This window comes from Alosa alosa, chromosome 3, assembly GCF_017589495.1.
Source record: "Alosa alosa isolate M-15738 ecotype Scorff River chromosome 3, AALO_Geno_1.1, whole genome shotgun sequence".
In the NCBI taxonomy this organism is placed as follows: Eukaryota; Metazoa; Chordata; class Actinopteri; order Clupeiformes; family Clupeidae; genus Alosa; species Alosa alosa.
In genome coordinates this window covers 20,736,433-20,760,064 of record NC_063191.1, presented here as the reverse complement: position 1 = coordinate 20,760,064, position 23,632 = coordinate 20,736,433, and the positions used below count along the sequence as shown (strand labels likewise).

Sequence of the window (23,632 nt, the reverse complement as noted above, 5' to 3'; positions counted from 1 at the left end):
CGTCTTGACCGTTGTTGTATATCTATCAGTATATATGATGTACTTATGGTCCAGGTGGAATGGAGATGTCTTGCTGTAAATCAAGGTCAGTTCAGTGGCACGTGGTTGCTGCTTTATGAGTGGCCACAGGTGTCACTTCATCACCACTAATCCGCAACATGTGAAAGTTCAAGGCGGTGTCAGAGAGAGGGCTTTCAGTGTCAAAAAGAGAGCTCTTCCTTTGAAATGCATTTGCAGTTGAGAGAAGCCTGCACTGTGTAAAGACAAATCCCTTAAGGAATGCTGGTATTTTATGTGTACGTGACTATGACTCATTCTGTAGTCTATTTTAGTCTTCATTTGAATTTTCTAAATTAGCTTGATAAAAATATATTTCTAGAAATTCTAGAAATAGTACAGTTCTACACTTATTTTGAGACAAGTTTTGAAATATACTAAGTTTGCAAATCACATACATTTTAAACATCTTTAATTGCTGCGAGGTTAAGGTCCCAAATTTAACAACTTGCCTTGTTGATTTCTGATTAGAAATAAAAACAAGCAGGAATCAGTGACCCCTTGGCCAAAGCCACTGAACCACAAAATTTAATGTGCTGCGGCTATAAATTGCTGTACCCCTAAAAATCAGCACCTTGAATACCTTGATCACAAAAGTTGGAGCTTGAAGGCTATAAAACGTAATACATTGCAAACTGTGGTTTGCCAAAAGTGCACAGTCACAGTCAGAACCATCCAATTACCAGTCATAAATAAAGCTCAGATGGGGAGCCATTTTAACTGTTGGTTCCTTACAGGATTATGGTTTGTGTGCGAGTGCTTTGACCCTCTCCACATGATGCTTGTTTGACTTGGTCTTTGAAATGCAAAGACTTGGTTTAGGCTTTTTCAATATAGTAATGTTAATTTGTATTGTACTACACAGCTTTGGCTTCAGACCAAAAAAGTCATGCCAGATTGTTTTGTCAAGATAAAGATTTACCTGTGCTTCATCATCTTTAGGCAATTCACATTAACATCCCCTAACAAAAGTCACTTAGCCACATTGTTTGTTCCTATTTTGAGACTAAATGAATAGATACCGTCTAAATGAGTAGGAACAGACCTCATCCCTGATGTGAACCACATAATCCTAAACCTTGCCTGCCACTGATGTTCAATCATCAAAATAAACATTATGGCCTAATTCTCATGATTAAATTCATCTGAATTCTTCAGTAACTGTGGCGCCAGTTCAAGGGTTTATGAGATGATAATTGACAGGCCTTCTCAGAAGAGGAATTTACCCCTTCAAACCTTGTTTGGAGTGGATTGACATTTGCCTGTCTTCATGTGGCCATTACTTTGCCATTTAACTAGTGGCGAGCAATTAATTCTTCCCCCTCAACTGTCGGACTCTAGGAAACATGTCTGGTCTTAATTATCATTGGTGTGAGAACACGTTTGGCTTTATTGTCAGTGAAGCTGTTGAAGTCTTTGAAACAAATCCCTGGCCTCATTGACCAAAGCGCTGCCCGTGTCACAGCCATGCCCCGTGCGGGGTTAACCAGCTCTGCAGAATGCCTTTTGAATGCAGGCATCAATTAGAAGTTATGGTTTCCATCTTCCAAGTTGACATTCCCTTCCTTTGAAGCCCAGGTTAACCTTTCAGAGAGGAAATTGCAATGACTGCTGAGTAGGTGTTGACAATAGCCTTTAGACCTCATCATGATCATGTTTTATTCTCCGCAAGTGTGCACGGACAGCCTCAGAAATGGCTTTTTTTTCCAGACCATACTTTTTAATGATGTACCTTAATTTAATCTTGTATTCCAGGGCAAATATCATGTGACACTCGCACTACAAATGCTTTACAGTTTTTTGGTTTGGAGCATTAGTCATTTCACGTCTGCTCAAAGACAAACATATGCTCCATGCAGAGTGTGTGTGATGGATGGCCTAACGGGGGGCATAAATATAAAGTGATTGAGTAACTGCGCCCAGAGGAACCGGCCCTAATGGAGAGTTTGGCCTGTGCCCACCGCCAGTCAGGCAGAGGGAGGGAGGGCAGCGCAGAGAGGGAGAGCGGGGAGTGAAATGGATCAGGTGGAGGTTTCTGGGACAGTCCCAGGGGCAGGGCTCCGCAGGACCATTTACGGCAGAGAGAGAGAGAGAGTGTGTGTGTGTGTGTGAGTGAGTGAGTATTCCTGCATGTGTCGGTGTGACTGTGCGTGTGTGTGTGAGTAGGCATGCGTGTGTGCATGTGTGTGTGTGTGTGTGAGTATGCCTGCATGTGTCAGTGTGAGTGTGGGTGTGTGTGTGTGTGAGTATGCCTGAGTATGCCTGCGTGTGTCAGTGTGTGTGCATGTGTGAATACATGTGGATAGAGTATAGTGAGGGGAGTGGGGGAGGGGGTGTGCCATTTTAAAATTTTTATTGCCAGAATTGGTCCACCTTATGGACCTTAAGTCATTTGATCTGTGCATTCCCATGTGTGTGTGTATATGACTTCTATGATCCAGTGCTTTTGTTACTTAAGTGGACAGACATGTCAGAGCAGTGTGTGTGTGTGTGTGTGTGTGTAAAGGGCTGTGTGTGTACTTAAACATGTTTGGAGATGAAAATCATAAATGTGGAATGAAATGCAAGTTTGCACTGTCATCTTTACCACGACTGGTGAGCCAACAGGTGGCTGCGATACAGGGTTCATTTGGATTTGATGACTGAATCAAGTTACTCCCACTTGACCACTGCCCAAAAAGTTGCAATCCATGTTGAACGTGGGTTAGTGCCTTAGACTGTAAAGGAAACAAAATAAAGAAAAAAAAAAAAAAAAAAATGCTTACACCGCTAATCTTTTCCACTACTGAGATGGCCCTGATTGATTTTGCATTCAGCACAATTATTATGTTTTGCACAAGGCTTATTTCCCGACACAAGGCTTATTTCCCGACATCTGGTAAAATGACTCTAAGTGACCTTTTTAACTCGGTGGTCATGCGTTCAAAAGATGACCATCAGCTAATCCTCACTAATCACCGTGATATTCTCCCCCATGCCAGGCACAGCACATATTGCCAGATTCTGCTGCCCTGGCAGTTAGGAGTCGGCCGTGGAGCACACGCTACTTTAATTGAGCTCTCAAATGAGGGTTACGCAGAGGAGTAGGGAACCTTGCCTCCAAATGCCTCTTTAGAGAATTTGCACCCTGTAGCCATGTGAGCCAATCCACACGCGCCATGGCAGGGCCCGTGTTAACCAAGACGTGTGCTGCGGTTTGACCTTTCCCTGTGCTAACTATAATATTATCATAAGACGGCCTATCGGGTTCCCTCGCATGATTGAATTTGCTGTAGTGTTGAGCAGCAGCCGTGGATACTTTCAGGATAACCTTACACTGTTTTACAGACCACGAGGATGGAGCAATGTGTGTGTGTGTGTGTGTGAGAGAGAGAAGAGGAAACTTAGGCTCAAGGTAAATGGAGGGAGAGCTGAGATACTCATTACCGTGCATATCTGAGCGTCTCCTTGAGAGCACTGATCCCCACAGTATCCGTGTGCTCCCTGAAGGCCTACTCAAAAAGAACTCTCTCTCCTACTGCTACTGCTGCTGTGCTCCCTGAAGGCCTACTCAAAAAGAACTCTCTCTGCTACTGCTGCTGTGCTCCCTGAAGGCCTACTCAAAAAGAACTCTCTCTCCTACTGCTACTGCTGCTGTGCTCCCTGAAGGCCTACTCAAAGAGAACTCTCTCTGCTACTCCTGCTGTGCTCCCTGAAGGCCTACTCAAAGAGAACTCTCTCTCCTACTGCTGCTGTGCTCCCTGAAGGCCTACTCAAGGGGAACTCTGTCTCAGTCGTAAGTCATCTGCATGCAGGATGGGAGCAAGCTAATTCTGGGCATTAGCACTATGTCAGGGATCTGCGAAACTTTGCGGTTAAAGTGCAAATCTCTGAAGCATTGCCTGCATCCCATGCGCAACCATCTGTCGATGACAGACACTTGAGCAGCTGACGTTGACCGAGGGGAAAATACTGGTGTAGCAGTGATGTCCTCCACGTCACTCTCTGTGGGGCTGGGCCAAATGGCCATGCCAGTGGTTCAGTAGTTAGCGGGGCAGCAGGGTTCTTGCCATTGTCAGGGTCCCTAAAGGGCACAGGGGCATACAGTACGTCGGTAGTCAGCTGGCGCGACCGAGATGAGTACTTTCACAAGCACACATGTGCTACATGATATTACAAAGGTTGTTCTCTTGATCACATTGTCAATTTTCTGCCTTTTATTTAGATGGGACAGTGAAGATCGACAGGAAGTGAATGGGAGAGTGAGATGGGGTGGAATTTGGAAATGACCTCAGGTTGCATTCAAACCTGAGTCCCTGGGGGCACCTGGACCCAAACATGGCATGGATCATGGCTGAGTCCCTGGGGGCACCTGCATGGATCACAAGGTAAATCCCTAACAAAGCCCTGACCAGTTAAAGTGGCCTCCTGCATCTGCCTTCTCCCCAGGCCTGGCCATGCTCTCTACATACTCTGAACACTCGTCCTGTGCGGCCTTCACATTCTTCAGATATTAACAGACTGGGGTGTGAACCCTATTAGCATAGTTACTTTCTCTATGAGATGAATAAATAGGCAATGCTAATCTACAAAACTCAGTTCAGTTTACATGTATATTCAAATGAAATGCCATGTTGATGGATTTTGGAATGATTTTTTTGGTGTAATGTGCTGTACTTGCACGATGGTGTTTTTTAAGCCCCCTCCGTCGACTAGACTAGAAACTAGAATATAAGACATGTTTTCAGTTATTTCACACTTTTTTGTTAAGTACATAATTCCACATGTGTTCATTAATAGTTTTGATGAATCTACAATGTGAATAGTCATGAAAACTAGATGTACCGCATAGCGGTACAAAATATGACCGCTTCTCAGTCCTGTACATCCTTTCCGCGAAAATAAATCACACTAATCAATTTGTCTCCATCTTTTACTCCATCCCCCACTCTTGAAACTTTTGTGTATGCTTGTTTGGCATGCCTGTGTGTGTGTGTGTGTGTGTGCGGCTGCACAGAAAGTAGCCTACTGGCGCTGAAAAGGTGAATAGATTGTAGAATAGCCAAAGAAGTTGTAGCATTGTTATAACCTTTAAAATCTCTAAACAATCACAAGTAGGGCAGTTCATCACAGTTCATCCATTGCAACTGGATTGATGAAAGGTCACTTACACCTGTAGGCTACATTGTATTTGGGAAAAGCAAAAGGTATCAGCATAATGTTATATTTTTATTTATTTATTTATTTATGTATGTATGTATGTATTTATTTATTAATAAACAAAAACATCTCTGTCAGTTCCATGCAGTTTTCAACAGCTATCAAAAACAAAGGTCATTTTTGGATAGATGGCTTTTTTGTGAATGTTTCTTCTTCTGCATAAGATTTTAGTCATCTTTAGTTCATGCGATACTTTATTGTCAATGCACAAATTAAGTAACAGTAGTCTGAAACGAAATGCTGTTTTACATCTAACCAGTGGTGCAAATAACTGACATATCCAAATGGGCCTTGATGAAATGCGTCGCTAGACTGTTCATACACATTTTAACTGGCCAAAGTTGAAGAGCTGTTGTCCTTGTTGTTCGTGCAAATATAGGCTGATTCATGTTCCCTTGCATTGTGTAACTGAGGTCCATGGCTTGTCTGGCTTTCACCAGACCAAGCTCAATCTTTTAAGAAATCAAAAAATAAATAGCGGGCAGATCAGGCTGGGTTCACCCAGCCTAGTCCATAGGCGCCCGATATTGTTTAATTTTCCGATTGAGATATCCACGCTCTGGTTATTCTAAATGCAAAAATGCATCAGGGAGTTATGACAAAACTGTAACTAACAAACTAGATCCTAATAAAGCTGTTAGCTTCCATAAGCTACAGGTAGGCCTATAAGGTAGGCCTATTTACAATATAAATTGTCAATAGGCTATGCTGGCGACACAAATAAAATCTCCTTTGGAAACCAATGGCTTACGCCTTACAGTATCAAGCGGACTTGAAACTGCCATATCGTGCGAAAAGTTATAATAAAATTCACGCAGCTCCATGAGTCAAGGAAAGCGCGAATGAAGTAGCCACTTCTAAATGGGACCCACTACACAGTAGCTTTTTGTGTTGCTAATGCAACCATAATGAAATGAAGGTGTCATTGTTTGGATACTTCACACACACGTGCTTTTTAATCTCACAGACTACAACTACCAAGCTGGAATCAAAGCACATCGATTCCCCTCTCACACCCTGCACGCACTTAAAAAAAATAAACAGGTGTCTCAGTCTCAGGCATGTATAGGCAAAACTGTATCAGACCCGATTATAGCGTTGGTAAATCTTCCATTGCACAGAATGATTTTTGTAGCACTTGCAACAAATGACAGTCGAAAGATACAATTACAGTGCTGCTATCAATTTGCTTGGTATAACCGCATTTATAGTTTTCTACAAATGCAATCAAATTGGCCTCCATCAGTCAACCAACGCTAACGGTAACATTATTGTACCTAGGTCCTTATTGATATTATAAGATTAACGTACCTGCAGTAAAAACCAAGCATGTCCGATAAACATTCTCAGATTTATTTCGGCTTCAAGAAGAAATGGGAATTACATTTCATGTGAACATCCTCCTATCCTTATTAGGCGTTCTCTGCGGTAAACTACAGTCCTTGTAGGAAGCCCATTGTTTTCAACCCACTTTTAACTTCCAACAAAATTACGTCTCACTGCAACGATCAGCCATCTAGTGGACAAACGACTACTTATCGCCAATACTGGAAATGCAGCCATGATGATGATGATAAATATTTATTTTGGCTTTCTTTTAATCCTACTGAATTTGTAATCATGTATCGGCCGTTCTAATACCGATAGTATGTGGATGCCTGTGTGTGTGTGCATGTGTATATGTGTGCACCGCCATCTACAGGCCAATGAGTGTACAGTCACTAAATACACATAACCTAATTTTTTTTTAGACCCCCCATGGATGAAATTCTCTGAAACTTGACATACCCCAGAGAATGCCAGGTCAATCATACACATAAAATTGCAGTTCTGAACATCTTAACTGAAGATAGAGGCGATTAAAGCAGAATGATATTGCATTTTCATTTTTTTTTGGGGTGCAAATCACAAATGAGTGATTATGGGCCAGGTTGATGTGGGCCCTTAAGACCAACATACCATAAAAGATTCTTCATCCTCAGTGCCACGGTTCAGGTAGTTATTTAGGAAAAACTGCTTTTTTTTGGGTTCGGGGGGCCCAGCACGGGGGTGAGTGGCCCCGAGGGGCGATCTGATTTTTCGTAAAAGTCTAGTGGAAAAATTTCACATTTTGAATGATCGTTGACCAAAAATTCAGGTGTGTGACGGGAAAAAAAAAAAACTTTGACAATCATTATATGGCCGCTAGCGAAGCAAACACATTGAATGAACTTTTGGCCTGTACTGTATATGCATCATGTTAGGTTTACCTCTTAAATAATTATATTGATGCAGACCTAGAATATAGTCACTAATGTTGTGTTGCAGTCATCATTGCCAAATAGTATTTTTCAAATTGAAACACCAGACTGAGCAGTTTTAATAGCTTTTACCCAGAAGAGTTAGACATGATGTAAAGTATCCCCTCTTGGTTCTGGTATTCCACTTGGTGATGTCTGTGATATGACTTTGTGTCAGAAAATATTATAGCTAGACTAATTAACAAGACAAAATGTTGTGTGATGACAAAACCAAAGGTACTGGTTTATCAGATTCTCCAAAGTCATGGCTGAAAATGTATTATGGTTTGGAATATGACAGTAGCTGAATAAAACTGCATGTCACAGCTCCAGATGCGGGGAACAGAAGGCTGAAAAGCCTGCAGGTCAAGACTTTGAGATAATCTATCAGAGAACCATGGTTTTAATTGGAGAGAGCCATGAGTGTAACCTTCTGACTGTCATTAAAAAACTGAAACACTGAATGTCCTATTAAACTGGAAAGACATGAATCCATATGCACTGGGTGTGGGGCACAGCTTTGCTGTCCCTCAACATTGATCATTTCATTCTTGACGTCATAGTCCCACTCTATTCTATTAGCACTAGATTCATTTGAACGCTGTGGGTGGGATGATCCATTATACTTCAGTGGGATTTGTGTGTATGAATGACCTGAGAGGTCTCATAAAGCTGGGATGAGGCATCAGATATCATCTGCCTGCAGGTCATCTTTAAAGATATTGTTTGCTCTGCTTCCACACAAAAAGTAAATCTGAGATGGGCTGCTTGTTAATGCAGGTGGAAAGCACAGCAAACAGCATGTCTTTTAGGAACATGATGATTCTGACTAAAATTAAACTTTTTGAAGAACACACTGAGGAACCTTATTGTTTGATTTTAAAAAGATTTTTAGACTTCATTTCAACCTGATTTGTATCAACAGATATCACTATACCTTCCTCTACCCCTCTCTAGCATTCAGACAGGAGTTGTAGTCAATCCAGAGGAGACACTTCTTCATTTTTTTCCAAGTCGTCCAGACTATTTCCGTAGAGGAGCATCTATACTCCATCGCTGTCAGTCATTGTTCCCTTGAGAACATATGGTTTACTGCCTTGTCCTGTTACTGTTTATTTGTTTCTGGATTAGTTATTTACATACCTTGAAATAAAATATGAAGAAAATCATTTAAAAGTCTTCTCTCCCAATATTGCCAGACCTGGAAACACTAACTTGACGAATGGCATCTGCATTCTACCAGCACTGAAAAAACGGAATTCCACTTTATATTGCATGTCTTAAACAGAACAATCTCTGACGAATCGTCACCCCGTGAACTTCCAGTAGCTTTACGATATAATTAATCACGTTTCTAGTTCCAGAGAGGTCAATACACGTCTGGGAAAAGGTTGCCCATTCCAACACTAAGTGAAAAAACAAGCGCTGGTGAGTAGAAATCCCAGTATGGGTGCCTTGGATAAATCCATCAGCCTTGATGACAGCTACCTGTCAGCGGCTGCACATCTGCCTGCCCCTGCTCCAGACTCATGTCTTTTATTGATTTTCATTGCTTTCTTTGGCTGCAGCGGGCACAGAGCTTAGGCAAACTTGTCTGCCTGGTTCCCAAATCATGTCCCCCTAGATTATTCAGGTGATTACTGCGTTGCGAAAGGTATGTTGATGATAAACTCGAATGTGTTAAGTAACAGCTGAATTTTCAGTCTGTCTGCTTGTACCAGGTGACAAATTATGACTGTGAAGATGAATGGATGGTCAAGGTGATTGTCAGTGTTCTTTTGGCAGTGTTCATATGGGGGGGTTAGGTGCTGGCTTTATTCCTGTCACCATTTCATTTGTCATTTATGTTTTGAGACAGGAACATTTGAAACTGAAACATTCTCAGCATGATGGCTTAACCCTGCTGTGCAGAAATCACTCTACCACAGACTCTTGATGGCGCTGCCCCCCCCCCCCATCCCCCCAATGGACTGCAAGCTGTCGAGTCCAGCTGTTTTCTGTCTCAGCATCTCAGAGTGCACGAGCACAACTGTGGCTGCAGATGTTCGACCACACCTGGCAGCTGTTCCCCCCACTCTTCCTGTTGTTGGTGTGGTGTTTCCCCCTCATCTGGAGGGCTACTCTACTCGCCTTGACAAGGCACCCCTATGGCTAGGCACAGGATGTTGGGAATCCTGGAACGCGGAGATGAGCTGTGTCGGCGCGCCTCTGCCCCTGAGGAGCGCCTCTTCGCCTTCCCATTTTCTCACAGTGGCTTCCTCACCTGTCAGTGTGGGAATGTGCTGGCCGACGCCGGGCTGTGGAGACACAGGGTGCGGAGCGGAGCGTCCTGTGACAGATGTAACAGCACTCAGTCAGCCACTAGTGTGTTCCTGTTTGTCATACTTTCAGCTGGAAAGAAGATGCTTAAGAAAACACATCAATCATGTGGGCTGAAAAAAGGGACTGGAGGTAAATCTTAGTGGGGGCTCGGTGGCTTGTTCTCTTCAGTGCTGCAGTATGGACATGGAATCTTCCATCTGTCATGTCATATGGACCAGTGGCATCCTTCTACACTGTACCAGCTATGTAGGTCTCAGGAATAAAGACTTTCAAGAATTGCTTCTTTAGGAAGGACTTTCACTAAAAAGCAAGGCAAAACATACTGACTGATTATAGCTGAATGGCATGAATGAATGAATCTTTAAGTACCAAATACAGTCTAATGAAAACCAAAAAATGACAGAGGACATATTTCAGCCGTAATGGGGAAAGCAATACTATGTCTCTGGGAATTGTAACCCTCTGACTGGACTATTCACTTCTATGCAGGTCCCACCTGGTCAACATGGCTGCAGTCCAGCTCACAGCAGGAAAGGAAGTGCCTCTCCTACAGCACAGTTCGCCCTCTTCTGGACGGAAGTGAAGGCTTCAATAGGCTGTCATTTTAATTAGCCCTGATTTCAAAACCGTTATGTAAAGAAATTTAGATCATAGGAATTTTAAATAAAAAGTGAAATAGAATTATTGGCCAGAATATTGATATTTTAAAATCAGGCTCACATGCTTGTAAATGGAATGTGTGAAAATGCCTCTAACCCCAATGTCAACTTGCAATAAACAGTATGATTACACTGTTGGCCACTTTAACCATCAGAGGGCAGATGACAAACAATGGTCAAAGACCTTTGAGTAGCCACACCATAAGGATCATTTAAAAATGCTAAACGGAAGCCAAGCCCTTTGGCATTGACCATTCTCTCCCTTGATTCCAGATTATTGATCAGATGTTTTCCCCAGTGTCCTCTGTAGGCATGCATTCATCTGTAAGCATCATATGGATGCATCTGGATTCTACTCAACGACCCTTATGTTATCACATGGAATCTATTCCCTCATATTTAATCTAGAGTAAATTGAATTCACTCTGTCTTATGACAAAATGTGTACATGTTCTGAAACATAAATGGCCATAGGATACACACGAAGACAAACATGCACAAAAACAAGAGCAACTGGGTTCAAACGGAAAACTACACATCTTGTGAAACTGCTTGGCCTAGTCTGTAGTCCAGTGATGACTAATTAATCACAGAATAGAGCAAGCACCTTTATTTGTTTAACAGATATATAGATTTGATATTGTGCACTTCTTGCTAGGTTGTGGTCTTATACATTTACTAACAGAGGTTAAAAAAGTAAACAGCTACTGGAAACAATGGCATATAGTACAATTAGCAAACATATCAAAATCAGTTTTTACAACTTTTTAGCAACCAATTATCTCTATTGGTCTGCCATAGTGCAAACTGTGTTGTTTGAAAGACAGAGTTTAAGCATGGTTTAAACATTCATTCTTTTCATATACCTCTGCTTTTGTTACACATACATATATATGTGTAGACTGCATTCGTAGTGCCTCTGGTTCAAGTCCTTCTGCCCAGTAATGCTGATTTATATTTATATATATACACATATATAATTATATAATAATTCAAGTGTGTAGGGAAGTTCAAGCAGTTGAGTAATGGTAAAGCTATAATCAGGACGAATTGAATGAACTGAGTGTGGCATTTATGGCAATGTACATGAGACCCGGTTCTGTTTGCCAGATGGATCTCTTCAGATAGGATCTCCAGCTCTAGTCAAATGTTCTTGAGTCCCTCTCCATTTCACTCAAAAATGTCCTAAAAAATATTGCCTTAATAGGTTAGCATGGCCATCTGGCACTGACAGCCATACTTGCAAAAATATGGATATTACAAAATGAGTGTGACATGTAAGAGAGATGCACACAAGAGAATGTATACAGCATGTATGTGAGGGACAGTTAAAAACATCAAGCAGATTGAAGAGAAAAAAAAGGTTTGTCATTGAATGTCGTCAAATTTTCTCTTGTTTGTTTTCTATGTCCATTCCCAAGTCCAACTCTATGACATTCCATCAGTATATCCATGTGACACTTATGCTCGGCAAATGGGTGAGCATCCTTGTTGTGGTTTCTGGCTCTATTGCACAGTGTAAGAAAGCACTGGTAAATGGTTAAAGTGATTATTTTCAGAAGTCCAGGAGAAGGATGAGACTGGCAGTGAGTTTGCTTACTCAGGAGCAGCCGCAGCGGTCCACCACCATGGACGGAATCTTGCCGTAGATGATCTGCTCTTTCCTGTTGAAGTACAGCATGTTGATGGGGGACATCTTGGTGGGGGTACAGCAGGGTCCGGCCGTGCCCCGCGGGTTGGCCTTGTTCACCAGGTGGGTGTGGGGGTACTTCTGCAGGTGCATGTACTCACACTCGCCTGAGCAATAATTGGCCTTGTAACGCTTGGGGGCGATAATCCAGTCCCAGCCAAAGTCTTCAAAGTCCACGGTGAGAGGGTACCGGCAGCAGCGAGACTCTGGCGAGTTTTCATCGCAGTCTAGTCCAGAATCCCGTCTGGACCTCTTGGGGCCTTCAGAGATTTTCACCTCCATGAAAGGTTGCTGTGAAAGTCAAACCACAGTAATCATGGATCTCTACAGCTACATCCTGCAGTCATTAAGTAAAATGTGCAAAGGGAGCTCTGGTGTTGTGGCAGGCATTACACTAGAAGTAGAGCAGCCATGCATAATAATAAAAAAGGCCATGTACATGCAAACGTGCATTATTTGGCCTCTGTGACCTAGGAAAGATGGAAAGGCCAGATAAAAGCCTCAACTAAATATAGAAACAAAAGGGACTCTGGTACAGAGATGTTTAAATGATAGGCCCATAAATAATTACAGCCAGTCACAGACTTTTCTCCAGACATTAGTGGTTTGGTCCACTAAACATCCCATATTTTTCAGTGAAGATATAATCATACAACTGCAACTGAGTGAATTGAGTGATTTGTTAAAATAAAGACTGTTAGAACATGTCTTGTGTTACAGTGAAAAGTCAGCTGAACTCACCAGTCCTTCATCTCCGGCTTCTGCAGAGGTGACAGCTAAGTCGGTTCCCTTTGCGTCGTACGCGTTGATCTCGATACCCCAGTTGGTCTCTGGTTGTTTCAGCCACACAGTCAAAACCTGTTTGACATCTATGCTTTGCCATGATTTGGTCCCTGATTTCACGTCAATTTTCAACGATCGGATTCTATGCCTGTTTCCGTCCTTGACTGGCATTAATCGCGATATTTGAAGGAATACAGTGGTATCCTCATCGGCTGGTCTCAAGTTCACCCAAAGCTGCGCTTTCACGATGCGGCTGGGTTGAATCTTCGGGCTGAAGGAGAAAAAGCAACACTTGGGTTTCCGCTCCACTTGGACGATGGGATCCGCTAGATAAAAAAAATAACAGGAGAGACACAGAAAAAGAGACATCCAGTCAGTCAGTCAGAAGTCTCTCAGAATAAATAGGCCTACTGTTTTACAGTAACAAGAGTATTCAACAATAATGTTCCAGCTTTCAGATTTAAGAGCAGCGAGGAAACAGCCACTGTGCGCACTTGTAAGGGAAGTGCCAAAGCGCAAAAGGAACGCTAATGACGTTTAACGCTAATGAGATTTTTGGAAGTGGATGGTTTTATTTTCCATTTTTAACGTTTTGTTACATTGCATCAAACAAATACAATTATCGGTTTATTATATAAGTGAAATGTCATGCATATGAAGAAATACGAAGTTTTCGAATTCTTCTGACATGTATCAATAATCTGGCCATATGAGATGCGCTTCAATAATAAAGTAGAACACATAAACCTTCGGCGTAAAATAACGCAACCGCTGCGCTCCGGTGAGTACCCAGTTGGCGACCACGCCAGCAGCGCGCAGATTAGTATCTTAGCATTTAGGACAGTAGAACTTACGCTCGGTGGCCATGGTCATGATTGTCTCTGTGGTGGCATGGTCATCATCATCTTCCATAACGCCGTCCCTGTTATCATCTCCAAGAACATCGTACTGGTCAAGGAGTTGCTGGAGTGGAGGTGCCTTTGGTAGTAACTGTTTGACAACATCTCGGCTGATGTTGGGCGCTTGTTTGAGCCGAAGTTTACTCAGAATTTGGGACTTGATGGCTTGTAACCTCATGAGCTTGCTCTGCTGTCTAAACTCACATGTTGTGCACTGCTCACTGTCCTCCGACGCAACTGAAGTCTGGTGGTGCGTTGTGATCTCACCATAACCCACTGGACCTAGTGCAATTAAAAAACACACAGAAATCAGAAGTCGTGCAAAATGCATGTTCTATCACTTCGTTAGGATCCAGTTGATACAAGTTTATACCCGAGGTTATCAGCACTGAGTACCACACTCATAGGTGTCATGCTTAAAATTCTGCAAGGCTTTTTATACTGCAACTTTGGTCTCTATTGTGTCGTCAAATTCAATGATTGGCTGGGCAGGCAACAATGAATCTACTGAGATAGACGTGACTCAATTCCTCAGTCAAACCTTAAAGAGGTAGAGCCACATCACTTCACATCACGTTAAGACAATGTCACAATTATTCAAAAGTGAGATTAGGTTATGAAACAGCTGACACAATTCATCACCCAGCTTCATGCAAATACGCACTGACTGACAAAACTGTCGACTACCGTTATGGATTCATTGATGTTGCTGTAGTTGACACGATCTTTTATGTTAATAAACGAAAAACAACTCTAAAAAGAAATATATATATAAAAAAAACTGTTTAGGGCCTCTGTTGGGTGCCACAAAATGCCATAGAAGTTTTTATAATAAAAATACTGTCGCTATAACAATATTGATGCTTGATTAATAATATTAATTAATATGAATAATTATTCATTTAGATCAATATTACGTCACAAATGTAACATCATCGATTCTAGTGACAATCTTAAATATGAATGGGTGTATAAATAGACGGGCTTAGTTATTCCATAGCATGTAATATTTCTTATGATGGGAGAAAAGAGTGCCATCTACCGATCACCACATAGACTACAAAAAGACAGCGCCAAGGTTCAGGCTCATTGACATTGACAATCTTTTACTGTATTAACGATCTGGATGAAATTTCAGAGCGCGATTGTTTTGTAGGCCTACCATAGTCTATTCGCGCAATGAATATAGCTAAATCATTTCATCATCATTTCAGCAGTCAGCCCTACAGACTATTTGAATGTGACGAAATGGAAGATGGCCCAGGGGCATTGATTTGTTCAGCGATTTTTCAACTATTTGGTGGTATGTAATAAGACGATTTTATAACTTTGTGTGTGTGTGTGTTGGGGTTGGGTCTATAGCAGATAATATATGGATACTTTGGATGGATTTAAAAGTAAGGGTATGGGTTTTGAAACTCTTTCGTCCAAACGCTCAGTTGTAGCCTACCTTCATAAATTATTTGATGTGAGTTTTGAACTTGACCTGATGTGAATAATATTTCAATTCAAGCAGCGTCATCTAGTGGATAGAAAAAGAAACGAATGTCAGCTTCACCTGCAAATTGTACATCATAATAAGGGCGAACATAAAGTGCCAAAGCAAAGACAAAAGTCTCTGGCACCTATTTGGTGTTAATATTTCAGTGCACAATTACAATGTCTTAGCATCAAAGTGTGCATGAGCAGTTGTGATTGTCCCATAAGTTGGCAAATTATCACATTACTATTAAGCCAATAAAAACACATAACAGTCATCAACATTCAGTTCTAAATGTCACAGACAACAGACAAGCTATAAAACCTGACAGACAACAGACAAGCTATAAAACCTGTTCTCATCTGAGGAGCCAACAGTGTAATGTACTGTTTAATGTGATGCTTTGTTGCTCTCGTTTTCTTTCCCAAATTTGACTTGGACATTTTCTTCCTCTATAATAAGGGCTCAGAGTAGCCAGGAGGTTTCTCAGGCCAGGGCCTCCCCCCTGAGGGCACGTCTCCTCTGGCTGCCCTCCTCTAAGCCCCCAGAGCTCTGACAGCGAGGTGGTGGTGGAGGTGGGGGCTCCTGTAATGTTTAATGTAATGTGTAATGCCCCCTTTTTGTCTCCCAACCTTTTTCTTTCCTTCTCCCACAGGCCTTTTCTTTCTCTGCCCACAGAGGCATTTTGTACAATGCCAGTTTTGAGATTGTGCTGTATATCTTTTAAAGCAAGAGGGCAGCATAGCTATAGTTAATGGACACAAAAACATTTCACTTCTCTGTATTCATACTTCATTCAAGAATAAAAACAAGAATGTTTTCTTTGATAATTTATTTGAACTTGCAATTAGACCAATCAGTTTACACTATTCTATGGTTCCCCTTGAAAACTTTATACATAATATTTTAAAAATCATAATATATACAAAACATACTTCACAATCCAAATATAGTGCATACAATGCCATCTCCAGCCTAAATGTCCAAAAAACATGGGCAGACACATCTGACATTTCCATCCAAATGGAGATAAACTTGTGTTAGACTTCTTACCCCATTTACATCATTAGTATCCTTCATTATATAGACAGAACAGTTATCGCCTAAACTCTAATAGTTAAAAAGAGAACACCAGTAATTGTACAAAACCATATTAATTGCTGTTTGTTCAGATAGATGTTTTAAGCAACAACCATTCGGGAGGACTGAAGTCAGTACAAAATGTTAAACTGCAGGGGGCAGGGGCTGAGCCTGACGGCAGAAGAAGCAGAAGAGCCCCGACCATAGGCACGGCTGAAGTGCCCTTGAGCAAGGCACCTAACCCCTCACTGCTCCCCGAGTGCCACTGTTGTTGCAGGCAGCTCACTGCGCCGGGATTAGAGTGTGCTTCACCTCACTGTGTGTTCACTGTGTGCTGAGTGTGTTTCACTAATTCACGGATTGGGATAAATGCAGAGACCAAATTTCCATCACGGGATCAAAAGAGTATATATACTTATACTTACTTAAGTTATAACACATACAAAATCTTATTGTGCCCTCAGTCCTAAATTTATTGTTACCTTAGTGGTCATTTAAATTGTTTGATGCAACATTGCTTGGTGAGGCTTTCAAATACTTTGAACACATGAACACACACTAATCAAATAATGTAAACTGGAGTGTACACACACACACACACACACACACACACACACACACACACACACACACACTAGAAGCGAGGTTAGTTTCTAGTAACTTCATTGGTAAAAAAGAGGTAAAAGATATCTGAAAGAATGAAATGTGGTGTCTTTTTGCATTCCACAGCGCTCACCTTTAAAAGTACTGATGCCAATAGCTAAAACTAAACTTCTAAAATACGTAAAAAACATTGAAAACAACCAAAATACATATTTGTACACACATACATAAAAAAGAATGAATGAGATACGTCTGGATCTCAGAAATTAACAACAGTGTCTGTAACCACGGACCCCTGACTGTCAGTGACTACTGCCTACTGACAACCCATCAGTCCTGTGGTTCAATTCCCTAGAAGTACATAAAAATGAGTGAAAAGTGAGGACTTCTGCTTCTGCTTAAACTGAAGATAGGCAGGTTTCAGATCACCACACTGTTGCCACTGCGAGAACTCCTCTCCTAAGAGACAGAAAAAGTCCCAAGAAAAGGGCAGGAAGACAAGGCGAAGAGAGCAGATCAGAGAGAAGGGGGAAGGATGAAAAGAATTTGGTCAGAAAACAGTGATCTGAGTCATGAAGCGTCACTTGATTGTAAGTTCAAACCCTTACAGAGAAGCGGTCTATGTTGTTCTTCCTGCTGCTATGCCCTGCCTGGATCTCGATGGAGGAGTAGCTGGGTGGCTTCTCAGGCCAGGGTCTCCCTCGTGAGGGACCGCCACCCCCCCCCTCGGCTGTCCTCCTCCTCGGAACTCCAGGAGCCCCGGCGGCGGGGCGGGGGCGTGTAGCTCCTGTCCCGGCGAGAGGTCACGTGACGCAGCTCATCCATCACGTCATCTCGGCTGCGCGAGCGAGGACGGTAACCCTCGGCTCCCCTGGCCCCTCCTCCTCCTCCTCCTCGCCTGCCTCCAGAGCCGCCAGTCCGTCTCCCGTGGCGATCGTCCCAGTCCGACTCGTCGCTGTAGCTGCGCAGGATGCCGCGGCGTGGCGACGGCGGGTCACGGGGGCCCTCTCGGGGGTCGCGCCGGTAGCCCCCTCGGCTGGAGTTGTCGCTAGACGGGTTGGACAGGCGCGGCCCGCCGCGGGTGCCACCAGAACTGCGCTGACCGGACCCGCGGCCGATGATGGGTGGCAGCTGGATGACGCGTCGCTCCATGCCGTGGACACCGATCTCGTCCAGGGCAGAGAGCATGCTGGGAGGCCCAGCAGAGAACGGCACAGCCTGCGGTGGGGTGGCTCGGTGCTGGGGGGGTAACGACTGGACAGGGTGAGCCGCCATTTGCTGAGGGGCCGGCTGGGTATGGACCAAGGGTTGTGGAACATCCATGCTCCGCACCTGGCTCTCCAGAAAGTCCAGCATCTGATTGTTCCCATGGATACTTCCCTGAACAGTGCCATTGTCATAGATACCATGAGACATGACAGGTGGGCCTTGGTGTTGAGGTGGGTAGCCCATTGGGCCCATAGGAATTCCCTGCTTGGTGGGGTAGTCGGAGACAGAGCCTAAGAAAAACAAATAGAACTAAATAACAAATGGAGTGGAAAGAGAAGCCATTCCCTATGATCAAATTCCAAGATTTTATGTATATTCTATAGACACACCTGTGAGTGGATTGTTTAAATCACAACCAACAAAAGCCTGGTCTCAAAGTTTGATATCAACCTGATTAATGTCCAAGTATCTGCATGCATCAACACAACCCAGGCCAAGCATGCGGCTCAATAGGACTCAGTGATAAAGTCAGCTGATATAAAGCTGATAAGCTCAGCCCGGTCAGAGAGGCTCCTCGGCAGACTGACCTGGGTAGAGTAAAGGGTAATTGGCCTGCGAGGACCCGTTGGACACTGGGGCGTATATGGGCTGGCCATGGAGCCACGGGGCCATCGCTCTCTTGGCCTCCTTCAGCATCCGGTGCTGCATCACCACTGCAAGCACAATAACATCATTTATTGGCCATTGGAATATGCATTATATACACACAACACTGATGCACTCAACAACGGTATGGCAAGTAAGCCTGATGTCCTGGTGAAAGGAGAAAAGCTCAAGTTGGTATCAGATTTGAAATATCTAGGAATTCATTTAGATTCAACTCTGTCATTCCAAAAGCATGCTAAAAAGAAAGATTTAACCTTGCCAACCTCAAATTTAACCTGGCCAACATTCAGGCACATACCTGTCTACAGATGCCGCTAAGATCTTTATGCATGCTATGACTTTTTTCACATATTTCATTCTGCTTTACTAGTTGGTCACAGGCAAACAAAACAACTCTGCAACCAATTGAGTCCCTTTACAAACAGGCATTACAAACACTTGACCGTAAGGCCAACAGCTATCACCACTGTCGTATAACTCAGACATATAATTTATTTAACTTTGATAATGTTAAACATTTCACTGATGCTTGCCTGATCTACAAGGTTCTACATGGGCTAGCACCTCCCCCACTGAGCCAGTTCATGAAGCTGAAAGAAAGTTGCAGCAGACTCACTCGAGTATACCCAATGAGTTAAGAGAGAGCAACAACTTCGCAACTTTTAAAACATGGATTAAGGCAAACCAAAATTGTGACCATGGGTAATCCCACCCCTAAGACTCACACTGTTACTTCATTTCTAAACTGTTAATATGTACATTATCTACACTGTTCTGGTCTTTCTGGTGTTTTTACTGTATTTTGCTTTTGTTTACATGTTTGTTCTAGCTACTTGTAATAGCTATTTGTCTTGTGTGTAATGTAGCCAGTTTTACTGTACTGTGTTGTCTGATGGGTATATTTGGTCTGGGTACCAGCTTGCACAGCTTGCCTAGTCACTTACTGTTTTTTGTTTTGTTTTTATTTGCTATTTTATTCGAGGCTGTCTTTTTAAGAACTGGCTAGAGACAACGGATAGAAATTAGCACTCACAACGGCGAGTTATTTACAGGTTGTCTGTTAATTAATGAGCATTGTCCTAATAAATAATAAATAAAACAATAAAAAGTAGGATGGACACTGTGGCGGCATTATAGTTAGTTTCCATCCCAAAAATGGCAAGATGTCAGATTTTGTTGTCCCTGTGTGCAGACCCCCGAGTGTGTGAAGCAGTGGGCATGTGGAGCCGTGGGCATGTGGAGCAGTGGGCATGTGGAGCAGTGGGCATGTGGAGCAGTGGGCATGTGCGGCACCTTTCTCTGGGCAGCAGCAGGTCTGGGGGCAGCAGGGGCAGCGGACGTAGCAGCAGCAGTTCTGCGGGCAGCACTGGCAGCAGCAGATGCACAGCAACATGATGAGGAGGAGGGCCCCGATGATGATGAACAGCACCGTGAGCCAATCTGAACAGAGAACACAGTGCTTCTGTGCTGTCTGCTATCACTCTCGGAATACTTTGCATAAAACTGTTTACCTTGAAACAGCATGCAAATAGGAAACAAATGCACTGCTTTCTCCATGTATTGACATTTAGTCTACTTCTTATATCTGTTATCTGTTTCAGAACAACTGCTCTTCTTGACAGTGTAAACAGTTTGCAAATACACAAAGAGCAGTCAGCTTCCTCTTCCTACTTACGATACACGATGAGTTTGATTTCCCGGTCGGAGTCCCCCGTGGTGTCTCCAGGTGCGTCGATAGAGCAGAAGTAAACCCCATTGTCCCACCACATGACTTCATTAATGACCAAGTCTGCCTCTGAGATGCACATAAGGATATGAAAAAAACAAAAAAATATTTGTTACAGTGATTCTGACATCACTTTGGGCTTTTTAATCAACGTAGACAAGATGTTTTAAACAAGGTTCCACAAAATGTAGTTGATATGCATTATGACTCACTGTCCTGGATGGTGATCTTGCGTTCACGGTACTCTGAGCCCAGTGTGGGTTCATTGGTGCCCCTTTTCTGAACCACTACACGAACTGTGCGCTGACGATCGGGGCAGTCATTGGCTGGGTCCTGCCCCAGAGCCAATGAGGCTTGATAGGCTAGGGAGAGAAAATGAGTTAAGACACATTCAACTGTCTGATGTGATTATTACATACTTTATCCATGAAGAAAAACACAAGATTCAAATACATGAATCAAACAACACACCTTCCTGTTTTGTTCACAATGGTCCCATATGGCACACAATAACTGTATTTCATGAGCACACTTTGCTTGCTGACATACTTTGCACTTTGCCCACCAAACAAATTAGGGCCCCTTGTGTTTTTTTTTTTCCAAAAATGACAGATGTGATTTATGATTAAAATGCACATGTCAATACCCAACTGAATGAATTACAGGTAACACTTTACTTGACAGTATCGACATAAGAGTGACATGACACTGTCATGACACATGAAACCTAACCCTAATCCTAACCTCTAATCCTAATCCTAACCCCAACCCTAACCATAACTCTAAACCTAACCCTAATTTGTTATGACAAAAATGAATGTCACTTAATAACAGAAGCATTATGTCATAAACGTTTATGACTTGTTTATGACACGTTCATGACAGTGTCATGTCACTCTTATGTCGACACTGTCAGGTGTCTTTATGAACTTCAAATAAGTAGGGTAAGGTATACAATGAAAAAAGATAAGAAAAATATTTTCATTTAAGACTTAAGTGTCAAAATGGTCATTTGTATTGGTCATTTGATTGCATGGACAATTCACAAATGCGTACAGATTTCAAGACCATATGTCATCTCCTACTCAAAAATGCATTCCATGCTGAGAGTAATTTTAACTTTAATGTGAGTTATTCTGACCAGAATTAGAACATAGTGCATAGGCTGGATGATTACTAGAACAGCAGGTGTGTCTATCCATTTTTAAAAAGTAGTTGAACATAAACTCATATCTGACAGACAAAGTGACAAACTGCATGTTAATGATTCATTTATTACAATCAACCAAATATCACAAGGCCAGGATTATTAACATACCTGTAGAGTAGTACTCCAGCACAGGGTCTTTACAGAAAGACTTGTACCTCCATGTAACTAGGACCTCTGATGGATTGGCGGATGTTGAGTAGTCACAGCGAAGGATGACAGATGCAAAGAGCGCTGTGCTCCTTTCTGTCTGAGGAACAGTCACTTGAATGGACTGTAACTCTGCGTTAGACACAACAATTGAATGTGAGACAGTCTACTTAACATCTACACCTAGGGTTAGCATGGCGTCGCAATGGAAATGGTAAAACATCTGAGAGAGGGGTCTAAAGGTCAGTTATCATTGCCTTATACAAGGCCTAACATTTTAGAAGCAAAATACGTGTTTCTTGCTAGATCGATCAAGGTCTATACTTCTATGATCAATCGGTGTGTAGGTCGAGTTAGAACAGAGTTAGTAGGCCTAGGCCTAAACAACATCGTCACGTGACGCAAAGGTCTCCGTTGTCGTGTTTACACCTGTTGATAATTAACATTTGCCAGTTTCGGTAGAAAGGTACATTTTGAGGTAAAACAACACTATACCTTATTCTATAGACATAAAACTCTAGCAGGAAATAATGTATGGAAATATTGTTCTAACCCACCTTTGGGGAGAATTCCAAGCAGAACTACTACAAGTATCAAATTTCCCATTTTTTCTCCGAAGGACATCCAACGCGGAAGCTATCGAAGCCTATAGATAAACTCCTATGATTACGATGTAATGGTTAAAAAGTAAAAACAAATGATCGTGCTAGATCATGCTTAAATGAAGGCAATCATAATTCCTTGTTTCCTCCGAACTTCGTGAAATTTACGACTCACTTCAGACTGTTTGTACCGCAGGTACACAAACGAAGCGCAACTTTTCCCAGTGCAGTGCTCCTCGTTCCTTTCCCATCCCCCACAGCTTGCTCCAAGTGACATCATTTACCCCACCCCACAATGACAGGTGCATCTCGGAGTAAACTCCACTCACAACATGGATGCCCATACGTTGGGCTTTAACCACATCAGTTTGAATGCGAATCTTTACTCTCGACTAGAAAAAAATCCAGATGGCAGTTGTATCATTCATTTGATAATTTATCAATTCAGTTTAATCTTCAGTTACAAAGACACAAATGATGATTCCTCCAGAATCCACCAGGGGGCATATTGAGTAGTCCTATACTTTTGTGTAAATATTCTGCTTTCGAAATTTGGGGAGCCTGCATCAGCATAATGGACACCAAAAGCTACCCTATAGGATTAATGTTTGTTCGAGGACCTCCACTGGCACAATAATGGCTCTTTACACAGAAGACTTCTTTATTATGCAGAAGAGAAGTAAATGAGTGCTCCCCACAAGGAGGGAGGGCAAGAATACACAATCTGGCAGAGATGCAGGAGCTCAGAGGCAACTAATGAATACAGATAGACCTCAGCTCTCTTTAACCTACTTGTAGCTCACATTTGATACACATTTTACATGTATTTGTACTGGTGATTTCCCCCTGCCTGGTTGGACCATATCCAAGTCAGTCTTCCCTGCACCTGTGAAGCACAATGTCACTTGTTTCCTGGTATTGTGATTTCATCCTGGACAGGATGGATCTCTCCCCCCTTGGGAAATTAAAAATGTACTAAACTGTACTATTTCCACTTTCAATTGCCCTCATTCTTCAATCT

At 42.5% G+C, this 23,632-nt stretch overlaps 3 protein-coding genes across 3 annotated transcripts in view; 1 reads left to right on the top strand and 2 right to left on the bottom strand.

The window, feature by feature from the left end:
* The window catches only part of pms1 (PMS1 homolog 1, mismatch repair system component), a 28,919-nt gene extending 18,271 nt beyond the window's left edge, over positions 1-10,648 (top strand). Inside the window, exons 12-13 of the transcript XR_007193071.1 lie at positions 4,262-4,424; positions 10,347-10,648. The gene's annotated coding sequence lies outside the window, so the exon portion shown is untranslated. The remainder of the gene's footprint in view (positions 1-4,261; positions 4,425-10,346) is intronic.
* Positions 10,649-11,126: 478 nt separating this feature from the next.
* Positions 11,127-14,279, bottom strand: mstnb (myostatin b). Its single transcript, XM_048238669.1, has 3 exons — positions 13,844-14,279; positions 12,948-13,315; positions 11,127-12,497 (listed from the first exon to the last, which is right to left on the bottom strand). Exons 1-3 carry the CDS (start codon positions 14,217-14,219, stop codon positions 12,117-12,119), a joined length of 1,125 nt encoding a protein of 374 aa, XP_048094626.1. The 5' UTR covers positions 14,220-14,279; the 3' UTR covers positions 11,127-12,116.
* Positions 14,280-16,753: 2,474 nt separating this feature from the next.
* On the bottom strand, positions 16,754-22,855 carry LOC125291803 (immunoglobulin-like domain-containing receptor 1). The gene is given in 8 exon segments (XM_048238668.1): positions 16,754-17,761; positions 17,763-18,550; positions 18,848-18,973; positions 20,220-20,366; positions 20,602-20,721; positions 20,865-21,014; positions 21,971-22,141; positions 22,567-22,855. Coding segments are annotated over 8 exon segments (1,683 nt in total). The 5' UTR covers positions 22,634-22,855; the 3' UTR covers positions 16,754-17,647.
* Between the last annotated feature and the right edge of the window lie 777 nt (positions 22,856-23,632).